This window comes from Xenopus laevis, chromosome 5S, assembly GCF_017654675.1.
Source record: "Xenopus laevis strain J_2021 chromosome 5S, Xenopus_laevis_v10.1, whole genome shotgun sequence".
Lineage (NCBI taxonomy): Eukaryota > Metazoa > Chordata > Amphibia > Anura > Pipidae > Xenopus > Xenopus laevis.
The window spans coordinates 53,258,209-53,278,103 of NC_054380.1; the positions used below are offsets into that span (position 1 = coordinate 53,258,209).

The 19,895-nt window shown below is 37.6% G+C and overlaps 1 protein-coding gene across 7 annotated transcripts in view; it reads left to right on the plus strand.

Annotated features, from left to right (window-relative positions):
- arid4b.S (AT-rich interaction domain 4B S homeolog) overlaps positions 1–19,895 on the plus strand; it is a 215,084-nt gene that overhangs the window by 121,378 nt on the left and 73,811 nt on the right. For 6 of the 7 annotated variants that reach the window (XM_041564562.1, XM_041564558.1, XM_041564560.1 and 3 more), the window contains exons 5-8: positions 1,060–1,150; positions 1,435–1,514; positions 16,592–16,683; positions 17,607–17,739. In XM_041564562.1, coding sequence (XP_041420496.1) covers positions 1,060–1,150; positions 1,435–1,514; positions 16,592–16,683; positions 17,607–17,739 — 396 coding nt within the window. The remainder of the gene's footprint in view (positions 1–1,059; positions 1,151–1,434; positions 1,515–16,591; positions 16,684–17,606; positions 17,740–19,895) is intronic. The other variant, XM_018241597.1, reaches the window with a different exon arrangement.

Genomic DNA, 19,895 nt, shown 5'->3' on the forward strand with positions numbered 1-19,895 from the left:
TAAATGATGATGTAGCTGTAACCAGAAAATGTCCGCCTGGTTGAAGCAGATCTTGTATTCAAGAAAACACTACAGTGGGGATAACGGAGGGGAAAAGTACAGAGACAATGATGAATTTTGTGTGGGAAATATGTGCCCAATTTAAAGACATGGTAAGGGTTTATAGCAGGGGTCCCCAACCGGCCGGGCCACGGACACTCCCGCACTGGGCCGCCGAGCCCAGTGCGCAAAAACGAGGCGCGTCGAATTGGATGCAGGCGCACCAAAATTAGACGCCAGCACTACAAATTTGCTGCCGACCCCACCCCCCCTGGTCGTCGCAAAAAAAAAAAAGGACCCCTGGTTTATAGAGTTTACATGTCCATTAATGTATATGATTATTTGCATAGTAAAAATGTGTTAGATTTGGGATATGCTGGTCTTTTTACCTATGTGAGACTCTCAAGTAATGCACATAAAATAGCAGCCAATGCAAGGGAGAAATTAACCAATGGCCTTTGAATTTTTGTGACTGCTTACAAGTACACAAGCAACCAATGAATTACAAGGGGAGGGCAGTATCAATGTCCAATAAGAACCAATTAAGGGCAAAGCCTGAGAGTGATGATGTAATCATATAGGAAGTGCAGGTGTAAAACAGGCCACTCCCATCCTTCAGAAAACTGATCAGAGAGACAGGAGGACAGATTTAAATGGTATATAAACTAGCTTTTACAATGACCTTTTTACTTTTTTTGATGTCAAATGGGTTTTCTAACACAATGAGAGCATTTTTAGTGGTTTAATAAGATTTGGACATTGAAGGTGAACAACCCCTTTAAGCTTAAGTTACAGGAAAGCAGAAGCCTGGTACAGGAAAATCCTGGACAGAAAGTTGCAAAGGGGGAGGGCTGAGCACAATTTTAAAGCTAATACAGATGTTTTTGATCCAGGTATTAAAATAATTCTTCTATTTTACATGGTTTGGTGCATTGTGAAAATATATGCTATATGTTCCCTTTAAGTTTATGTTGTGATCCATATTATGTATATTCATTTAATCATTGCTCTTTTGGCTAGGTTGGTGCTTTGGTTGAAGTAAGAAATCCAGATGGAATTTATCAAGAAGCTTTAATAAATAAAGTAACAGATGCAAGCTGGTACACAGTTGGTAAGTCATGTATATATTTCCCAAAAGTTAATTTATATAGATATGACAAAAATATTTACGTGTTCTTTCTTGGCTTATTATTTTCTGCATAAAAGTAAGTCATATCAATATATTCGTGTTTGTGTAGATTTTTTTGTGTTCACTGGATCACAGATCAAATTTTCCATAAATTGCACTTTAAATGTGTTGTATACTTGAACTGACCTTTTGCTTTTTTGTTGAAAGAAAAGATAACCAAACTGCTTGAATATGTTTCTTTTTTGTATTTTCCAATAATATGTTAGTCTTTGATGATGGAGATGAAAAAACTTTAAGGCGATCATCGCTATGTTTAAAAGGAGAAAGGCACTTTGCACAAAGTGAAGTAAGTAGATGAAAACACTGGAATGCAATGCAGTTATTGCTTTTATATCCGCCTACTTGCAGATGGATGCTTAGAATTCTAGATTACATAACTCTCTATGCTTGAGTAAAAAATCCATTACCCAATATAATAACTATTTTTGTTTTTGTGTATTTAAACCTTAAACTTTCTAGAATCTGACTGTGTTGCTGAGAAGAACATTGATCAAATATGGTTAAAAAGAAAAATAACCATGAATTCAGCTCTTAAATTTACCAGGAGCGGTTCTTTTTACCATCCCTAGTAACTTCTACCCTATTCCCGCCTGAGTCCAGTTTCTCTGCTTGCCTCATGGCAGAGGGCCTGTGCATTCCACAACATACTAAAAGTTAAGTTAAAGATAAATCACCCCTTTAACTATTATAAATAAACAGAAAAATTAAGCCCTTATGTCATTAAAATTGTCAGAGGTTGTGGTGAAAGTATTAATCATGAGGGCCACATTGAAATATATGTGTACAGCCATCATCAACATCAGTCTTTTAGAATTTTTATGTGTATGTCGCAATTGCTTCAATAACAGTACACTTAGGGGCAAATTCATCAAGGGTCGAATTTTGAGGGGTTAAATCCCTCGAAATTCGACTGGGTAATAGAATCGAATAGGCAATTCGGGCGAATTGGCGAATATTCGCCAGGCGAATAGGTGCTCGATCGAATATTCGCTCGAAGGATTTTCATTCGATCGAATGCCTTTTTATTCGATCAAAAACTTGGAAAACAAGCCTATGGGACTTTCCCATAGGCTTTTAAAGCAATTCGGATTCAAAATTAAATCAACATTTTTTTTTATTTTTTTTTGGCCGAATAGGTCCGTTTTCAATTGAATAGGTCCGTATAAGTTCGAATTTAAATCGTACAAATTGAAGTAATTGCTCATTCAAATTTGTAAGATCCAAAGTCGCCCCCCCCCCCAAAAAACTTTGATTTTTCAAAGTCTACCAATTGACTCCAAATAGGTTCTAGGAGGTTTCCCATAGTCGAAGTCGAATTTTTAAAGAATCAAATTGGACTATTCCCTAGTCAAAGTACACAAAAATTAGCTCAAAATTAAAACATTTTAAATTAGATTTTTCACTTCGACCTTTGATAAATCTGCCCCTTAAAGAGAGAGGTATTCTTCAAGACATTGGCAAATTTTAATGACAGATCCCAAATTGACCAAATATATATATTCCAGGAAATGCCAGCACTCACGAAAAAATAAATAAATTTGCCTGGGTGCGCGATCAAAAGATAAGTCATACAAACCAAAAAAGGATCAGCACTCACAGGGCTTAAAAATAAAATGAAATTTTTTTATTAAAGAGCTATGGACTGACGTTTCGGCTCTTCCAGAGCCTTTCTCAAAGTAGCCAAACAAACAGTGAAGGAAGCTTAAATACATGTACTGGCGGGAAAACACAGCAATGACTACGTACATACATCGTCATAAACTAAGCGACTCAAACTGTTGGAGTCTTACACTCCAGAAATAGTTAAAACTTACCCATAGATACATAAAGTAATAGATTTCTACATGTATCCTAATAACAGGTAGGGATAAAAACAAACCAAAATGTAACTTTCTAACTGGTAGTAAGTAATATTGTATCATTCTCGTAAAGATCACTTTATGTTGCTAAACTCTGTGACCTATGTTACAAAATGTTAAAAGATGAGAAAGAAGATCTAATAAATGGCTCATGGGTATTCATCTCAAGGTCGTAGATCTCTCTATTATTGCCCCACTGCGCTATGCTTATCCACATCCCCTATGCACGTCAATACTGCCAAACAATATCTTTTCTTAACTAATATATTGTTATTTTTATTATTATTGTTCTTTAGCTTTATAACTCGTACTCCACTATCAGATAATCAGTTTCAATATTTAAATAGTATTAGACCACTAAAAGCCTGCATATAGAAGACAACCTCATGTTCTAATCGCTCATTTCCCATGTGCAATAATTGGCCGTTATGCATATTCCTTAATTACCCCATATGTGTATAATCCATAACTACATTTATGTGTAACCATATAAAAAAATCAACTCGATCTATTTAAATCGATATAACACCACCGTGTTATTAGAGAATAAATGTGATCTAGGACCTTGAGATGAATACCCATGAGCCATTTATTAGATCTTCTTTCTCATCTTTTAAGATTTTGTAACATAGGTCACAGAGTTTAGCAACATAAAGTGATCTTTACGAGAATGATACAATATTACTTACTACCAGTGATTAGAAAGTTACATTTTGGTTTGTTTTTATCCCTACCTGTTATTAGGATACATGTAGAAATCTATTACTTTATGTATCTATGGGTAAGTTTTAACTATTTCAGGAGTGTAAGACTGCAACAGTTTGAGTCGCTTAGTTTATGACGATGTATGTACGTAGTCATTGCTGTGTTTTCCCGCCAGTACATGTATTTAAGCTTCCTTCACTGTTTGTTTGGCTACTTTGAGAAAGGCTCTGGAAGAGCTGAAACGTCAATCCATAGCTCTTTAATAAAAAAAAAAAAAATTATTTTATTTTTAAGCCCTGTGAGTGCTGATCCTTTTTTGGTTTGTATGACTTATCTTTTGATCGCGCACCCAGGCAAATTTATTTATTTTTTCGTGAGTGCTGGCATTTCCTGGAATTTGTCTTCAAAATTTACTGCCGCGCACCCGTGTATATTTAAACATTTGCTTTAATGACTTCTGAAGAAAGTGTTTGTACTATTACTGGCGAAGGAAACAACAATGGACTTCACAGCAACGGACATCTCTCTTTGGTCCTGGACTGCCGAGGGCAGTGACAACACCATGCCCATTTGGAGATATTATATATCGCTGCCTGTCTGCTATTTCTTAATAACTTTGAACACGTATTGCCCATTTTAGCATATTTACTCAAAGATACGCTCAACTACCACAATGGTTGGCCTGGTCTGATACCTGCTACACAGACATCTCACGCTGTTCAGCGAGGAAGATCCACAATCATATCCACCTGAAGACACGCCTAATTACCACAGAGGTGTACCTGGCTTGATACCATCTACACAGACATCCCACGCTGTTCGGCGATGAAACGCCACGATCGCATCCATGGTCGGCTCCGACACCTTGTTAAGGAGGGAGCCCCGAGATGTAAGTTTGGCACCTTTACCACTTAGGATCCATTAGATCCACACATTGATGGGACACCCGGTGAAGTTAACCGCTGGATGAGAGGCGGAGGTGCTTCTACACATGCCTGGCCAATGACAGCAGTGGATGTGGACTACGCGTTTAGCGCAACAATGGTATGCCCCGAGGACAGACAAAACTTCAGGGCCGCCCGTGTTGCCTGGAGGGATCCTAACCTAGGTATGTAACCGGGATAGATTACCGGTCCCTAAATGCCCCCTGGGAGCTTCAGACTTTTAGAAGCATGACCCTTAGTGGGTAGTGGACACTATGACTTACTTTTTCGCAGACATGGGAGGACCGATGGCGCCTTCGGTTGATCTGCAGTCCACTATATAATAGATGTTCCTATTGATGGGGAAGGTGCAGTATTACACTAGGTGATACCCTTATAGCAAATATACTTTATGATCCATACCTATACTTTGGAAGACTGACCGGCGGACCTCATATCCACATATGAACTTCCACGGGTGTATCACTCTATCGGATTAATGTACAGACACCAGATAATGGCATATGAAATGACTACTAATTACTCCATACTTTTATTAAGGGGTTACATCGATTTTTTCACTTTATATATTTAGAATTTTTAATTATTTTTGTTTGTTTTATATTCTATACAGGTTCTCTACTTGATGACACTATAATAATTAACTATATTTTCTTGATGACCAGGGTGCTAGTATTTATGCAATGTGTGATGTATTTTAAATGTATTTTTAGATATTAATTCACATGTATTCTCTAATAACACAGTGGTGTTATATCGATTTAAATAGATCGAGTTGATTTTTTTATATGGTTACACATAAATGTAGTTATGGATTATACACATATGGGGTAATTAAGGAATATGCATAACGGCCAATTATTGCACATGGGAAATGAGCGATTAGAACATGAGGTTGTCTTCTATATGCAGGCTTTTAGTGGTCTAATACTATTTAAATATTGAAACTGATTATCTGATAGTGGAGTACGAGTTATAAAGCTAAAGAACAATAATAATAAAAATAACAATATATTAGTAAAGAAAAGATATTGTTTGGCAGTATTGACTTGCATAGGGGATGTGGATAAGCATAGCGCGGTTGGGCAATAATAGAGAGATCTAGGACCTTGAGATGAATACCCATGAGCCATTTATTAGATCTTCTTTCTCATCTTTTAACATTTTGTAACATAGGTCACAGAGTTTAGCAACATAAAGTGATCTTTACGAGAATGATACAATATTACTTACTACCAGTGATTAGAAAGTTACATTTTGGTTTGTTTTTATCCCTAGAAAATTATTATCGGCTTGGTCCCTAAGTAAAGCCAAAATTAATTAATTAACCGCTCACCCAGCGCAGAGTAGGACCCAGGTGTAAAAACCCTGGGTCTATCGTTGGAGGGTGCAATTTCACTCAGTGCACAGCATACAAATCACGAACACAGCAATCTTAGTAAAGATGAAGACTCACCGAATTCACAGAGTGGCCCGGGTGCAGCGCCCCGAACCCGTAGCTGGGGGAGTAATATCAATGCAGATAGCGAAGAAGCACGCACTCCATGGACCAACGGATAAAATAAAAGATCTTTATTGAAACAGCTAAAACAATGATCCTTACGCGTTTCGTATCCGTAGATACTTAGTCATAGGCATAATTGAAAACAGCCGTGAGCTAACATTTAAACAGATAAAAAGGATATGACGTATAAATCAGTGATCCTAAATTTGAATTTTAAATTTTTAACCCTAAAATTGTTTCAGCTGAAACGAAAAATTCTGCTTTTGTACATATTCTTAAATCAAGTTAAATAATTAATTTATAAATCACAATTAATATGATATTTCTTAACATAATTTTTATACAATTTTTATTCACAAAACGATCTATTATTTATGTGGATAGAACACTAAAATTAATAATGGTAAGTTAATAATGATAAGTTAATGAATCACAATTTACATAAACTTTAATCGCTTTAAATCTAGCATCAAATTCAAAAGTATTCATTTACATTGCGAGATTTATGTTAGGTATAGACTTGTATTGTATATCATATTTATATCTCTATCAGGCATCAGGTTTAAAAGGGAAGAGGAAAGAGAAAGGGGACGCAACCCAGACCATCTTTCGGCAAAAACCCAGAGAATAGCATTATTTGAGCTTCATCTAGACGTCTTTCGGTTGAACTAAAATATTAGAACTGATCCGTTATCAGCTTTATTGATCTTAAGATCGAAGCAATATGTCAAAGTAGATTACTATTATCTTGAAACAAGTTCACCAAAACTTAATGTGCTTTTTACAGATTAAATTATAACAAAAAGTGATTAAACAAGCAAACAAAAAAAAAAAAAAAATTTAATAATTTGAATTTGAATATTAATTGGCACATTAAAGTTATTTAAAATCGATGGATTAGTGCACAAATGTACATTGTGGCAATTTTTTGGATATAGGTTAAGGTATAATTTCATTTAAATTAATTATATTAAGTGAGATATGGCATTTCATTTTAAAATATAGCGCGTAAAAATAAAAATTTTATTCACTAAGGGCACTGATATTATTATGATTTTGTTCACTACTAGCGATTTATAATTAGCGTTTTATATATATGAATGAATTCGTTTTTTGTTTGCTTGTTTAATCACTTTTTGTTATAATTTAATCTGTAAAAAGCACATTAAGTTTTGGTGAACTTGTTTCAAGATAATAGTAATCTACTTTGACATATTGCTTCGATCGATTAATTTATAAATTAATTATTTAACTTGATTTAAGAATATGTACAAAAGCAGAATTTTTCGTTTCAGCTGAAACAATTTTAGGGTTAAAAATTTAAAATTCAAATTTAGGATCACTGATTTATACGTCATATCCTTTTTATCTGTTTAAATGTTAGCTCACGGCTGTTTTCAATTATGCCTATGACTAAGTATCTACGGATACGAAACGCGTAAGGATCATTGTTTTAGCTGTTTCAATAAAGATCTTTTATTTTATCCGTTGGTCCATGGAGTGCGTGCTTCTTCGCTATCTGTTTTTATCCCTACCTGTTATTAGGATACATGTAGAAATCTATTACTTTATGTATCTATGGGTAAGTTTTAACTATTTCTGGAGTGTAAGACTGCAACAGTTTGAGTCGCTTAGTTTATGACGATGTATGTACGTAGTCATTGCTGTGTTTTCCCGCCAGTACATGTATTTAAGCTTCCTTCACTGTTTGTTTGGCTACTTTGAGAAAGGCTCTGGAAGAGCCGAAACGTCAGTCCATAGCTCTTTAATAAAAAAAATTTATTTTATTTTTAAGCCCTGTGAGTGCTGATCCTTTTTTGGTTTATATATATATATATATATATATATGGTTCTCTCTTCCTGTCTCTCTAATCTTACTCAGATTTTTAAAGTGTTGGTGATTGATGTATTCTAACACATCAAAGGGAAATTAAACGGGATCTGGTCAGTAAAAGAATCAGAATGTTTTAAAATATTAATTGCTAATATCTTGTCATGCCTACAGAGTCTTTACCATTCCAGGAAGGCAGCTGCCTCTTCTGATTGGTTAACCCTATGTGATATTTAGGTTGTGCTGATGCCAGCACTTTGACCACTTGGGGAGATTGCTCAAGATCTAAAACACCCAATACCATTGGGCTTTATACAAGTCTTCATTCACTTATGATGACTCTCAGGGTTAAACTGGGTTTAGATTTTAAAGGGATATTGTCATGGGAAAAAAACATTTTTCAAAATGAATCAGTTAGTAGTGCTGCTCCAATTCATTTCTCAAAAGAGCAAACAGGTTTTTTTATATTCAATTTTGAAATCTGACACGGGGCTAGAAATATTGTCAATTTCCCAGCTGCCCCAAGTCTTGTGCTCTGATAAACTTCAATCACTCTTTACTGCTGTACTGCAAGTTGGAGTGATATCACCCCTCCCCCCCCCAGCAGCGAAACAAAAGAACAATGGGAAGGTAACCAGATAACAGCTCCCTAACACAAGATAACAGCTGCCTGGTAGATCTAAGAACAGCACTCAATAGTAAAAACCCATGTCCCACTAAGACACATTCAGTTACATTGAGAAGGAAAAACAGCAGCCTGCCAGAAAGCATTTCTCTCATAAAGTGCAGGCACAAGTCACATGACCAGGGGCAGCTGGGAAAATTGACAAAATGTCTAGCCCCATGTCAGATTTCAAAATTGAATATAAAAAAATCTGCTCTTTTGAGAAATGGATTTCAGTGCAGAATTCTGCTGGAGGGAGGGGCGTGGCTGAACTGCTGATGGAGTAAGACGTGCTCTGGAAGAGCTCCGTGCACCCTTCAATAATCCTGTCTTAAATACTGTGCTGGGGTACGCTGCTTGTACTAGAAAAGGGGTACACTACCCCCCAACAGAGATGAGTAATAGGAGACGGCAACAAAAGCCAAAATCGGACACACTTATACGGATGGAGAGCTATGTACGCAAGGCCGCATCGGGGCTGGAAACGCCCAATATGGCGCATGAACCATATACAGCAAATACAGGGCAGGCAGTCAGAAGACCCTCAGCCGCAACCATCCATGCAAGATATCCTGAAGGCTGTCCAACAATGTCAGCAATCTTGCCAAGCCACTACTATGGCGAAGACGGGTGAATTGAAGGCGGAACTGTCCTTGATAAAGCACGATTTACAACGGATACGGGAGCGCACAACTGAGGCGGAAGCCAGAATTTCCTCGCTTGAGGATTTGTGCAACCCGCTACAACAAAGTACAAGGGACTTACAACAGCAGGTGGAACAGTGGCGGGCGAAGGTGGACGACCTAGAGAATAGGGCGAGAAGGAGCAACATTCGTTTGATAGGCCTACCGGAACGCGAGGAAGATGAGCAGCCTGAGGCCTTTGTGGAAACACTTTTGAAGGGCTGGGCGGGCGCTGAAAATCTAACCGCGGCGTTCTCAATAGAGCGGGCCCACAGAATTCCTGCTAAGCCCGCTATACCTGGGGCACCTTCGAGGCCTCTGATCGCCCGGATCCACAACTGCAAGGACAGGGATAAGCTGCTGATGTTAGCCCGCAAGAAAGGCCAATTGCAACACAACAACTCCAACATCTCCCTGTACCCTGATTATTTGGCGGAATTGCAGAGACAGCGAGCCAGATTTCTGGACATCAAGAAACAACTGCGCCAAAAAGAGATCTTGTATTCCATGATGTATCCTTCGCAGCTTAGAGTACCGACCACTACGGGCACCAAGTTTTTTGACTCCCCGTCGGATGCATGTAACTGGCTGGACTCGTTGGGTCGGTAATGTATCGCCCCCCCTCCCTGATATTTTCATCCTATGCCGAGACTGCTTGGGAGTAGTAAAGAAACGGGATGTTTACCTAGTTATACATATTTTTTTTTGCCTCAATTGAGACACTACACTTTTACTGATGTAGGAACAGTTCCTTGACTTTACCTGGGCATTTGCCCTCCGGATACCCTAGGCACTATGGCGACACCATCTTATCCGGTTCCTTAACTGTAGTCTGCATGACCACTCATTGTGCCCCTTGAGGAGAGAGAGGGGGGGCATATTCGAGTTGCTGCATCTAAAAACCGATCCAAAGGGAAGGTATGTATTTCTGCATTGTAAATTACATTCCACAGAGTATCTCCTTGCCAATATTTACAGGTATATACCTCCACCGTTTGTGGAGGACCTCTTATTTGACTTTACCAAATGGGCTCTCCAGTTCCCCAACTCTATCATTTTAATGGCAGGAGACTTTTACACTACCCCCAATCCTGAAATGGATAGATGGAAAAGGGATGGATCACGGAGGAGTGGAGATAATCAGAGGTTTACCAATTTCCTCCAATCTCTAGATCTTCTGGATATTTGGAGAACGTTTCATCTAAATACCCAACAATACTCCTGTTACTCCGTCTTAATCCTGCCTGGATAGATATTGTGGGAAAGACTGAGGAGATTGATGCCCTGATAAAGGAATACTCAATTAATAACACCCCCAGGGGGATAACCCCTATAATTGGGATGCATTCAAGGCCTACTTTAGCGTTATCTATATATCTAAAATTAATACTATTAAATCCAAAACTATGTTGGCAGAAACAAGGTTAAAACAGGAGGTAAGTCTCGCTGAGACTCAGGTGATGGCTAGCCCTACCCCACATTCCCACTTAGCCTTACGGAGAGCGCAGGACGAATACCAAAAATTTCTAGAGGCCAAATCTAATAAGAGACATCTATTTCTTAAATATAATGTATTTGAGCAAGGAGCCAGAACAGGTAAAATGTTGGATCACCTGGCAAGAGCGGACTCTACTCCCCCATTTATTCCAGCAATCAGGAATGTTTCAGGGACCGTTATTGAGAACCCTAAGGCAATTAGCGAGATTTTTGGGTTATTCTATGAACAGTTATATCAGTCACAACTACAATATAACAGCCAGCAAATAGTATCATATTTGGAACAGGTTCCACTCCCTAGCTTAAGCCCGGAACAAATTAATAGACTTGAGGTGGAAATTACCCCGACTGAGATCCAAGAAGCTATTCAATCTCTTTCTAGTGGTAAGTCACCAGGCACTGATGAACTCCCCATAGATATATATACAGTATAAAACCTATGCTGAAACATTAGCTCCTCACTAACTTTCAGTGTACAACTCTGCTTTGGCGAGGGGGGCACTACCGTCTTCGATGCGCGAAGCGACGATTATTGTACTACCTAAGCCTGGCAAGGACACACTAGGATGTGGGTCTTATCGGCCCATTTCACTATTGAATAGTGATGTAAAAGTCCTCGCGAAGGTGTTCGCTAGAAGGTTGCAGCTAGTAATAGAATCTCTCATTGCACCCGACCAAACCGGTTTTATGCCCCATAAGAGCACTGCCATAAACCTTAGAAGATTATATACCAACTTGACCATTGAACACGATAATAAGGGGGACAGGGCCTTGGCGATGCTGGACATTGCCAAGGCCTTTGACACAGTAGAATGGCCTTTTCTTTGGCAAGTAATGGGCAAGATGGGTTTTGGACCGAACTTCCTAGCCTTCACTCAATTACTTTACTCCAACCCGAAGGCTTCAGTAGTAGTCAATGGGATGGCCTCACCTTCTTTTACACTTTCGCGAGGGACGAGACAGGGGTGCCCCCTATCCCCATTCTTATTTGCGATTGCTATTTAACCATTGGCAGCTATTATTAGAGCAGACCCTGAAATAATTGGTTGGAATGTAGGAACTCTTCAGAAAAAAATTCAGCTATACGCTGATGACTCCTTAATATACTTGTCAGATTGTAAAAACTCATTGGATAGGCTGGTGGTTCATCTTCAAAAATTTGGAGATCATTCGGGTTTGAAGGTGAATATGTCTAAATCAACCCTTTGCCTGATAGATGGCCAGGAGGTGACCGCGGTCCCCAACCGACACTCACTGGAGTTGGCCTCAGAGTTTAAATATTTGGGAATTAAAGTATCTAGGCCAATATCTGCTTTCTGGTCTTTGAATGTAATACCTCTACTTGACATGGTGGAAACTAAGTTTAGGCAATGGTCCGGGCTGCCTCTCAGTCCACAGGGACGTATTAGTTTAATCAAAATGACAATCCTCCCTAAAATCTTATATGTACTTACACAGGCACCGATAGTGCTCTCCAAGGCTTTTTTTCCAGAAACTGGACAGGCTGTTGGTACCTTTCATATGGGGGTCTAGTAGAACTAGGCTAAAACTTGACTCTCTTAAAAAAATAGTGGAGGAGTGGCTTTGCCAGACTTTGAGTTATATTACTTGGCTGCCCAATTAGCTCATGTCAAACCTTGGGCTCGTTCGGATGTGCAGTGCCCCTCATCCCTATTGCTGATGGCTGTCCATAATCTAGTGAATCCATTTCTACACGTGCTTTTGAGACCCCACCAGATAGAATCCATATTTAGCCCCCTCATGCATTTAGCCCGTAAAGTGTGGGAGCGAGCACCAGTTGTATGCACTCATCAATTAAAACATCCAGATACTCCTATTTGGCATAACCCACAACTTCAGAAATTTGCATTGATACTGATGGGTCTGGCATGGGAAGGTAAAGGTGTAAAGTTATTGCACCATCTATTTCACAATAATGCTGTTAAACCGTTTGAGCAACTCCAAAGGGACTTTGATATCCCAGCCTCTCACTGGCTACATTATAGGCAGATTCAACATGCATATTCTAAGGACCCATTTAAAATTGGGAAACCCCCTTTTTGCAGAATACTGGAACTGCAGGATAACCAGCATCTTATTTCAAATATATATAAAGTTTTGCGATCTAGTAAATTTGATAAAACCAATGCTATCTTATTCAGGACCTGGCAAATTGACATCCCTTCACTCACAGATGAGGAATGGCTAGATGCCCTGGAGGCGCCTGGATTTGTATCCCCCAACGCCAACCATAAAATGATCCAGAGGTACATTCTGCATAGGGCCTATTTCACCCCAGTGAGATTGCACAGAAAAAACTTCCAGAACCCCCCTACCTGTACTAGATGTACCTCAGAGATGGGAACGCTCAAACATATGTTTTGGGATTGTAGGAAAATACAGAAGTACTGGGAGGAAGTGTTTGCTACGTTCACAAATGTACTGGAAACCCCTTTAGTCCCAACCCCTGAATTAGCCATATTGGGTGCTTGTGATGAATCCCAATTCAATAAGGATCAGTTAGTTACTATATGTCAGAGCCTATTCCTTGCACGCAAACGCCTAACTCAACAATGGAAAAATATAGATCCCCCAACCCACCAGATGTGGATGGAACAAATGCTTTGCTTCATTAACTGTATGTCGTACCTATACACTAAAAGGGGATCATCTAACAAATTTGATAAGGTTTGGGGATCGTGGCCAGCCCCTTAGGCACGGTGACTGGTTTGGTCTATTGTGTATAAGGAAAATCCTATCCATATATACTATTGCTAACAAAGCATCGTATTGTTGTTTTCTAGACAATGTTGACTATATGTGCTTTTTCTTGTTTTTTTTTTCTTTTTATTTCCCTTGCTGTTTTCTTTTCTTTTAATTACCACATTGTATAGCTCTGTATGACTGTTATGAAGATGTCATGAGATATGTAATTTGCTACAATGTCGATTGACCCACATTTGTTGCACTCTCAAATACATGTCATGCCTATTATCTTTTAATAAAGGTTATGATGTTAAAAAAAGAATTCTGCTGGAGTAGCACTATTAACATATGTGTTTTGAAAAAACATGTTTTTCGATGACAGGATCCCTTTAAATGTATTTATTAAAAAAGATAATTTATGATTGATAAAAGCACTTTATTTTGGACAGTTAATCTGCCTAATGACCTTGGAAGCTGAGCAGACAGTTTATACACATCACAGTCACCTTATTGTTTTGATTGTTTTTATCTGCAGATGTTTAATAAACTGGTATATTTTGTGCACTGGAGAAGAAAAGCAAAATTACTATAGTACATGGATATCTTTCATGATTAGTTTAATGAATATCATATTTTTTGTACAACAGTACTTGTATGACCAGCTTAAAGGAGAAGGAAAGGTTAAAACTAAGTAAACCTCATCAGAAATATCCATCTAAATATACCAGTAAACCCCCAATGTAGTGCTGCTCGGAGTCCCCTGTCAAAAGAAACACTGCATTTCTTTCCTTCTATTGTGTACACATGGGCTTCTGTATCAGACTTCCTGCCTTCAGCTTAAACCTCATTGCCCTGGGCAAGAGCATGCTCAGTTTGCTCCTCTTCCCCCTGCCCCTCCCTTCTCTACTGTAATCTGAGCCCAGAGGAGGGAGAGACTCAGGCAGGAAGTGATGTCACACCAAGTTAATACTGCAGCTCCTATCCTAAACAAACAGAGAGTTTCTAGAGCTTTTTACTCAGGTATGGTAAAACATTCTACAGAATAAATGTAGCATTCTAGCTTGCACTATTGCAGCTAATCTATTGGCAATAAAATGTCTCCATAGCTTTCCTTCTCCTTTAAGTCAAGGCTTGACTAATGGCTTTCACCATTGTACATAGGTTGGTTATTCTTTGGAAAATCCAAGTAAAAGTAAAGTAATAGCCAAGAAAAAAATGTTTTGGTTACCTGGAGCACTTTTCATTTACTATGAAGTGATCGTAACATAATAACTAACTACTTCCGCATCACATTTACTTATTCTCAATATGGACTATACATTGCTTTATTGTTAATACTGTAAATTAGACCTGTTCCTCTCCAAAGTTAGAAAGTACATTAAAACAAATACTTAAAGGGGAACTCCGGCTTTGAAAACCAAAATTCGATAAGGGGCCCACAGAACACAGAAACCCCTAATATCTGATATATATAAAAGTCTGAATAAAAGCCTTTTTCTATGTTGAAATCCAGCTGATTAACATTTCTTGTCTTTCTGCATCGTTTGAAATCCTTGTAGGGAAGGAGGAACTAACACTGATGTTACAAATTGTAACAACTTCTCTACAGCTTAAAGACAGCATGCAGAAACTACATAACCCACAATGCATTGCACTGTGATCCGTTCCTTATTGAAATCCCGTGTGCATGGAATTGTATGGGGTTTTGAGGATGCAGGCTAAAAGAAGATGGCTGCTGATACAAAGTAACAGCAGTCAGCCACTTGGCACAGTAGTCAGACAGATCATCAGGAGAGCAGGGGGCTAAGCTTAGGGAACTTTTCCAAACCATTAAAAATCATGAAAAGTCTGCATATTTTTTAATTGATGTATATTGCAAAGTTGCTTGAAATTATTATGTTTACTTTTCAAAAAGGGTTGGTTCACCTTTAATTTAACTTTTAGAATGGCCAGTTCTAAGCAAATTTTCCATTGGTTTTAATTATTTATTTTTTATAGTTTTATAATTATTTGCCTTTTTTCTGGCTCTTTCCAACTTTCAAATGGCTGTCGCAAATGCTCTGTGGGGCTACACTTTTATTGTTATTGCTAAATTTTCATTTCTCATCTTTACAGTAAGGTCCTTTCTTATTCATATTCCAGTCACTTATTCAAATCAATGCATGGGTACTATGGTAATATGGACCCTAGCAACCAGATTGCTGAAACTGCAAACTGGAAAGTTGCTGAATAAAAAGAAAAATAACTCAAAAATAACTCAAAACCACAAATAATAAAAAATGAAAACCAACTGCAAAATGTCTCTCTACATCATACTTAAAGTTATCTCAAAGGTGAACAACGCCTTTAAGTGATTTTTGTGAGTTCCCCTTTGAAATAAACAAATCAATCTTAATGTTACAAGTGAATATTTTTTTAAACTGTGACAAATATAATTTACAGTATCTAGTAGAATTAAGTCAAAGTCATCTGGACATTAAGAGGGGAATTCGCAAAAGTGGAGATAGCCCATTTGTGGTGTAAAAGTGATGGTAAATTGGTGTAAAATACTTTCTCTATATTCACAAACTGAAATCAGGCTAAATTCTGACTCAACCGCCCTTTTTTTCTTTTTTTTTGTGTGAAAGAAAGACTATTTACAAATGACAAATAAATGGTGCAGAAACAACATTTTAAACAACATTATCTCCCAACATTTTATAAATTGAGTAAACCTCAGTATAACGCTTCCCCATGTGTCAGATCAATTCTAAGATAAACTACTCTTCTTTCGGTCACCCAATCTTCATTTCACACTCCTCTGGAAATTCCAATTAGACTGCTGACTCACAGGTTTAGTAAAAGCTAAAGAAAAATTACGTTAAAATGTTTTGTGAAGTCTCCCCTTAGAGTCTTTCTTGAAAATGTTTCATCATTCATCCAAGTGGCTTCTTCACTTCAGATAAATATAATTTGTTTTGTCATTTGCAGACCCTTGACCAGCTGCCACTCACCAACCCAGAACATTTTGGAACTCCTGTTATTGGAAAGAAAACAAATAGAGGCAGAAGATCTAATCAAATGTAACTTTTTTTCTTTTTAAACTGAAATGACATTCATCTTGAATAATACTGACTATGCCTTGCAAAAGAATATATAGACTCTTGCCAATTTCTCTCATTTTATTGCATAACAGATCCTACACTCAACATCTGAAAATTAAAACAAGGTTTTTAAATTTTTTGACAGTTTGCTCCAGGGTTTTAATTTTTGTTAGATGATGCCTGTGCACCTTAATTTTCATCAAGGCTTTGACTTTTAACTTTTTTTTAGCTCTACCTTTTCTACCACTATATGTCACTGAGGGTCATTTAGGAAGGCAAGTAAAGTGTGTAAAGAAAAATTTCAGATGCAATTTGCCATGTTTTTATCCAGCAGTATTTTTTTTCTACACATCATAATTCAGCATAATTACAGCCACACGATAGAGTTGTGTGATGCAATTGTGCATGTGATGTTTTTTAAGTCACAAATCTGCTCCATTATTGACACAATGGGAATCCTGTAATTACCACCAACTGCGGTTGCCAATGTATTGTTTTTGAGCGTGTAATGGCTTAACAAGAGTTTTGGATGATATCTGCAGAGGAACTTCAGGGTCCTCCCTCACTCATATCAGTCCAGACGTGGGGTTTTTCATGTGGCTATGTCGTACTCTGATTAGATGGACAAGACCCAGAACCCCCTTCCATGGTGCAGAGTTTGCAGGAGCTTTACACTGCATCAGTGTAACACTTGTTTTAAAATAAAAATATCACAGAGGAAAATTTCACTATTAAAGTTTTTTTTTTATTCCATATTAGTCTTAGTTCTGAGAAATAAGAAAGGCTCATTGGAAGGCAAAGGTGTCAGTCAGTAGGCTTTGTAAGTGGAAGGTAGAAAGAAGTACACCTTGCTCTAAAATAGGTATGTGTGTTTACTTTTTTACAATTTTGTTTTTTTCCAGTCATGAAGAGGAATCATCATCTTCCTCCAGTGGCGAGGATGAAAATGAATGTAAAACTAGCAATGAATTAATAGGAACAGTTGTCTGTGTAGATGTTGGAGATAAAAAGAAAGCAACATGGGTTCCAGCATTAGTAAGTTTTAACATTTTTTCCCCCAAAATTCCTTTAATGAACCTAAATATAATGTTTAATGTCAAATAAAATTCTTTATTGTATTAACAGAAATAAAGATCTCAAATCATCATATGGATATCATTGGGATGACTAAGAATAGGGATTTTCATTTTATAATATAAGGCTCTTTGGTAAACATAAGTTTATGCTATCAGGGGGTACTCCAGTCAGTAGTATGCCGCAGAGTGGGCAGGGCTTGCAGAGGGAGTGGTCAAGGTGTTGGCATGATGGACGTGATCAGGGTCGAACATTGTAGTGGCTATCCATCTGCAGGATATTCTTTTTCAGTAGGGACCCTTTCTACTTTTTCATAGGGCCCACATCCCAGATGACCAGTGGCATAATAATAATGGTGATCCAGTGTGGGAGATGACCCTATAAACTACTAGTATGGGGCCCCATGATTGCCAAAAGTAGCTCTGCTTCTACTGACCCTGTCTAATAATTAGGGATTCCTTTTCCAGAAAATAATACTGACTTGCCCATATTTTTTTTATCTCTCTTCTCTTTTAGTACCGTTGGCATTAAGCAGGGTTATCAGCCAGATGGTAACCCTACTCGTGTTTCTTTTTATTGTTGTCTTAAGAACTAAAGGATTAAGGGCAACTATGTGCTAATAAAAAAAAAAAAAGTATGCATGATTCCTACTAGTGCAATTACTGAGTTTTTATTTCTATTGTTAACCAAGCCACACCCTTGCTGTTTTGTTATGTGGAAATTTTACATAAGGCTTACGATAACTTTTAGGCTTTGGAAGAGATATGCAAGGTCTTTTTATGGCTTCATGCAGGGCTGTGGGGTTGGTACCGAACTCCTTTGATTCTGACTCCTCATTTTATAGTACCTCTGATTCCAACTTCTCTGTTGACTGTATATTATATATTAATTACTTTAAAATGCTTTAATGTTTTGGTATTACATTTTACTAATGAATTTCCAGGCTGATTGAAAGAAGTTAGGTACGCAACATACAATACATTTTATCATAGCCAAAGCTCCAAAAATAGAAACCACATCCTTTGGTAATTCTAAAACAAAACCAAAGATAAACTAAAAACAATCGGAAAACCTAAAACAACTTACAGTATATATTAATTAAACCTGGCATATAGCTGTTTAATACAATCCAAAATTAACCAGTATTGTTCTTAGAAACAGAATTGCTTCTGCCATATTATTCTTCATAGAAACTCTTAAATCTGATTTGATTATTTTCAGTTCTTGTTTTTAAAGTTATTAGGTAGGTACATTTTTGGTGACTCCAAACTCCAGATACCTAAAATTGTTTCCAACTCCACAACTACAAATTCACAGCTCTGGTTTCAAGGGGAAGGAAGAATCTGTAAGCATAGAAGCATGGGAAAGCTTCCTAAATATAAATACTAATGAAGCATGATATCCAGAAAGCTCCAAAATATAGTAAGGCCGTTTTCCATCGACTCAATTTTTTAGCAAATAATTCTATATTTTTTTTATTTATTCTTTCTCTGTAATAATGAAACAGTAATCAATAGTTTCCAGTGTTGCGCACTGGTCAATTGTTGGAGTAATAAAGCCATTTTTTTAAACCGCCCTCGTCTGCTGACCTGTGTGTGCACAACACTGGAAAATATTGATTGTCGTGTCTTCCAAAGCTGCGGGTTCTGCTGCGGGGACCAGAGACATTAAGGGGCAGATTTATCAAAGGTTGAGGTGAATTTTTGAATGAAAAAAAATTTGAATTTCGAGCTGTTGTTTGTGTACTTAGACTAGGGAATAGTCCAAATTTGAATTTGAAAAAAATCCGGGAATTCGACTTCAACCATTCGCCATCTAAAACCTGTAGAATTGCTGTTTTAGCCTATGGGGGACCTCATAGAACCTATTTGGAGTTAATTGGTGGATTTTGAAAAATCAAAGGTTTTTGATTGAATTTGATTATTCCTTCGATTCGTACGATTCTAATTTGTTCGAATACGGACCTATTTGATCAAAAACTGACCTATTTGACCAAAAATAGTCTTTTTGAATTCAAATTTCGAAGTTTTTTTCAATTCGAAATTCGACCCTTGATAAATATGCCCCTAAGTGGTGAGTGACCTGTAAACATTGAATGCATTTGAACGCAGATTGAA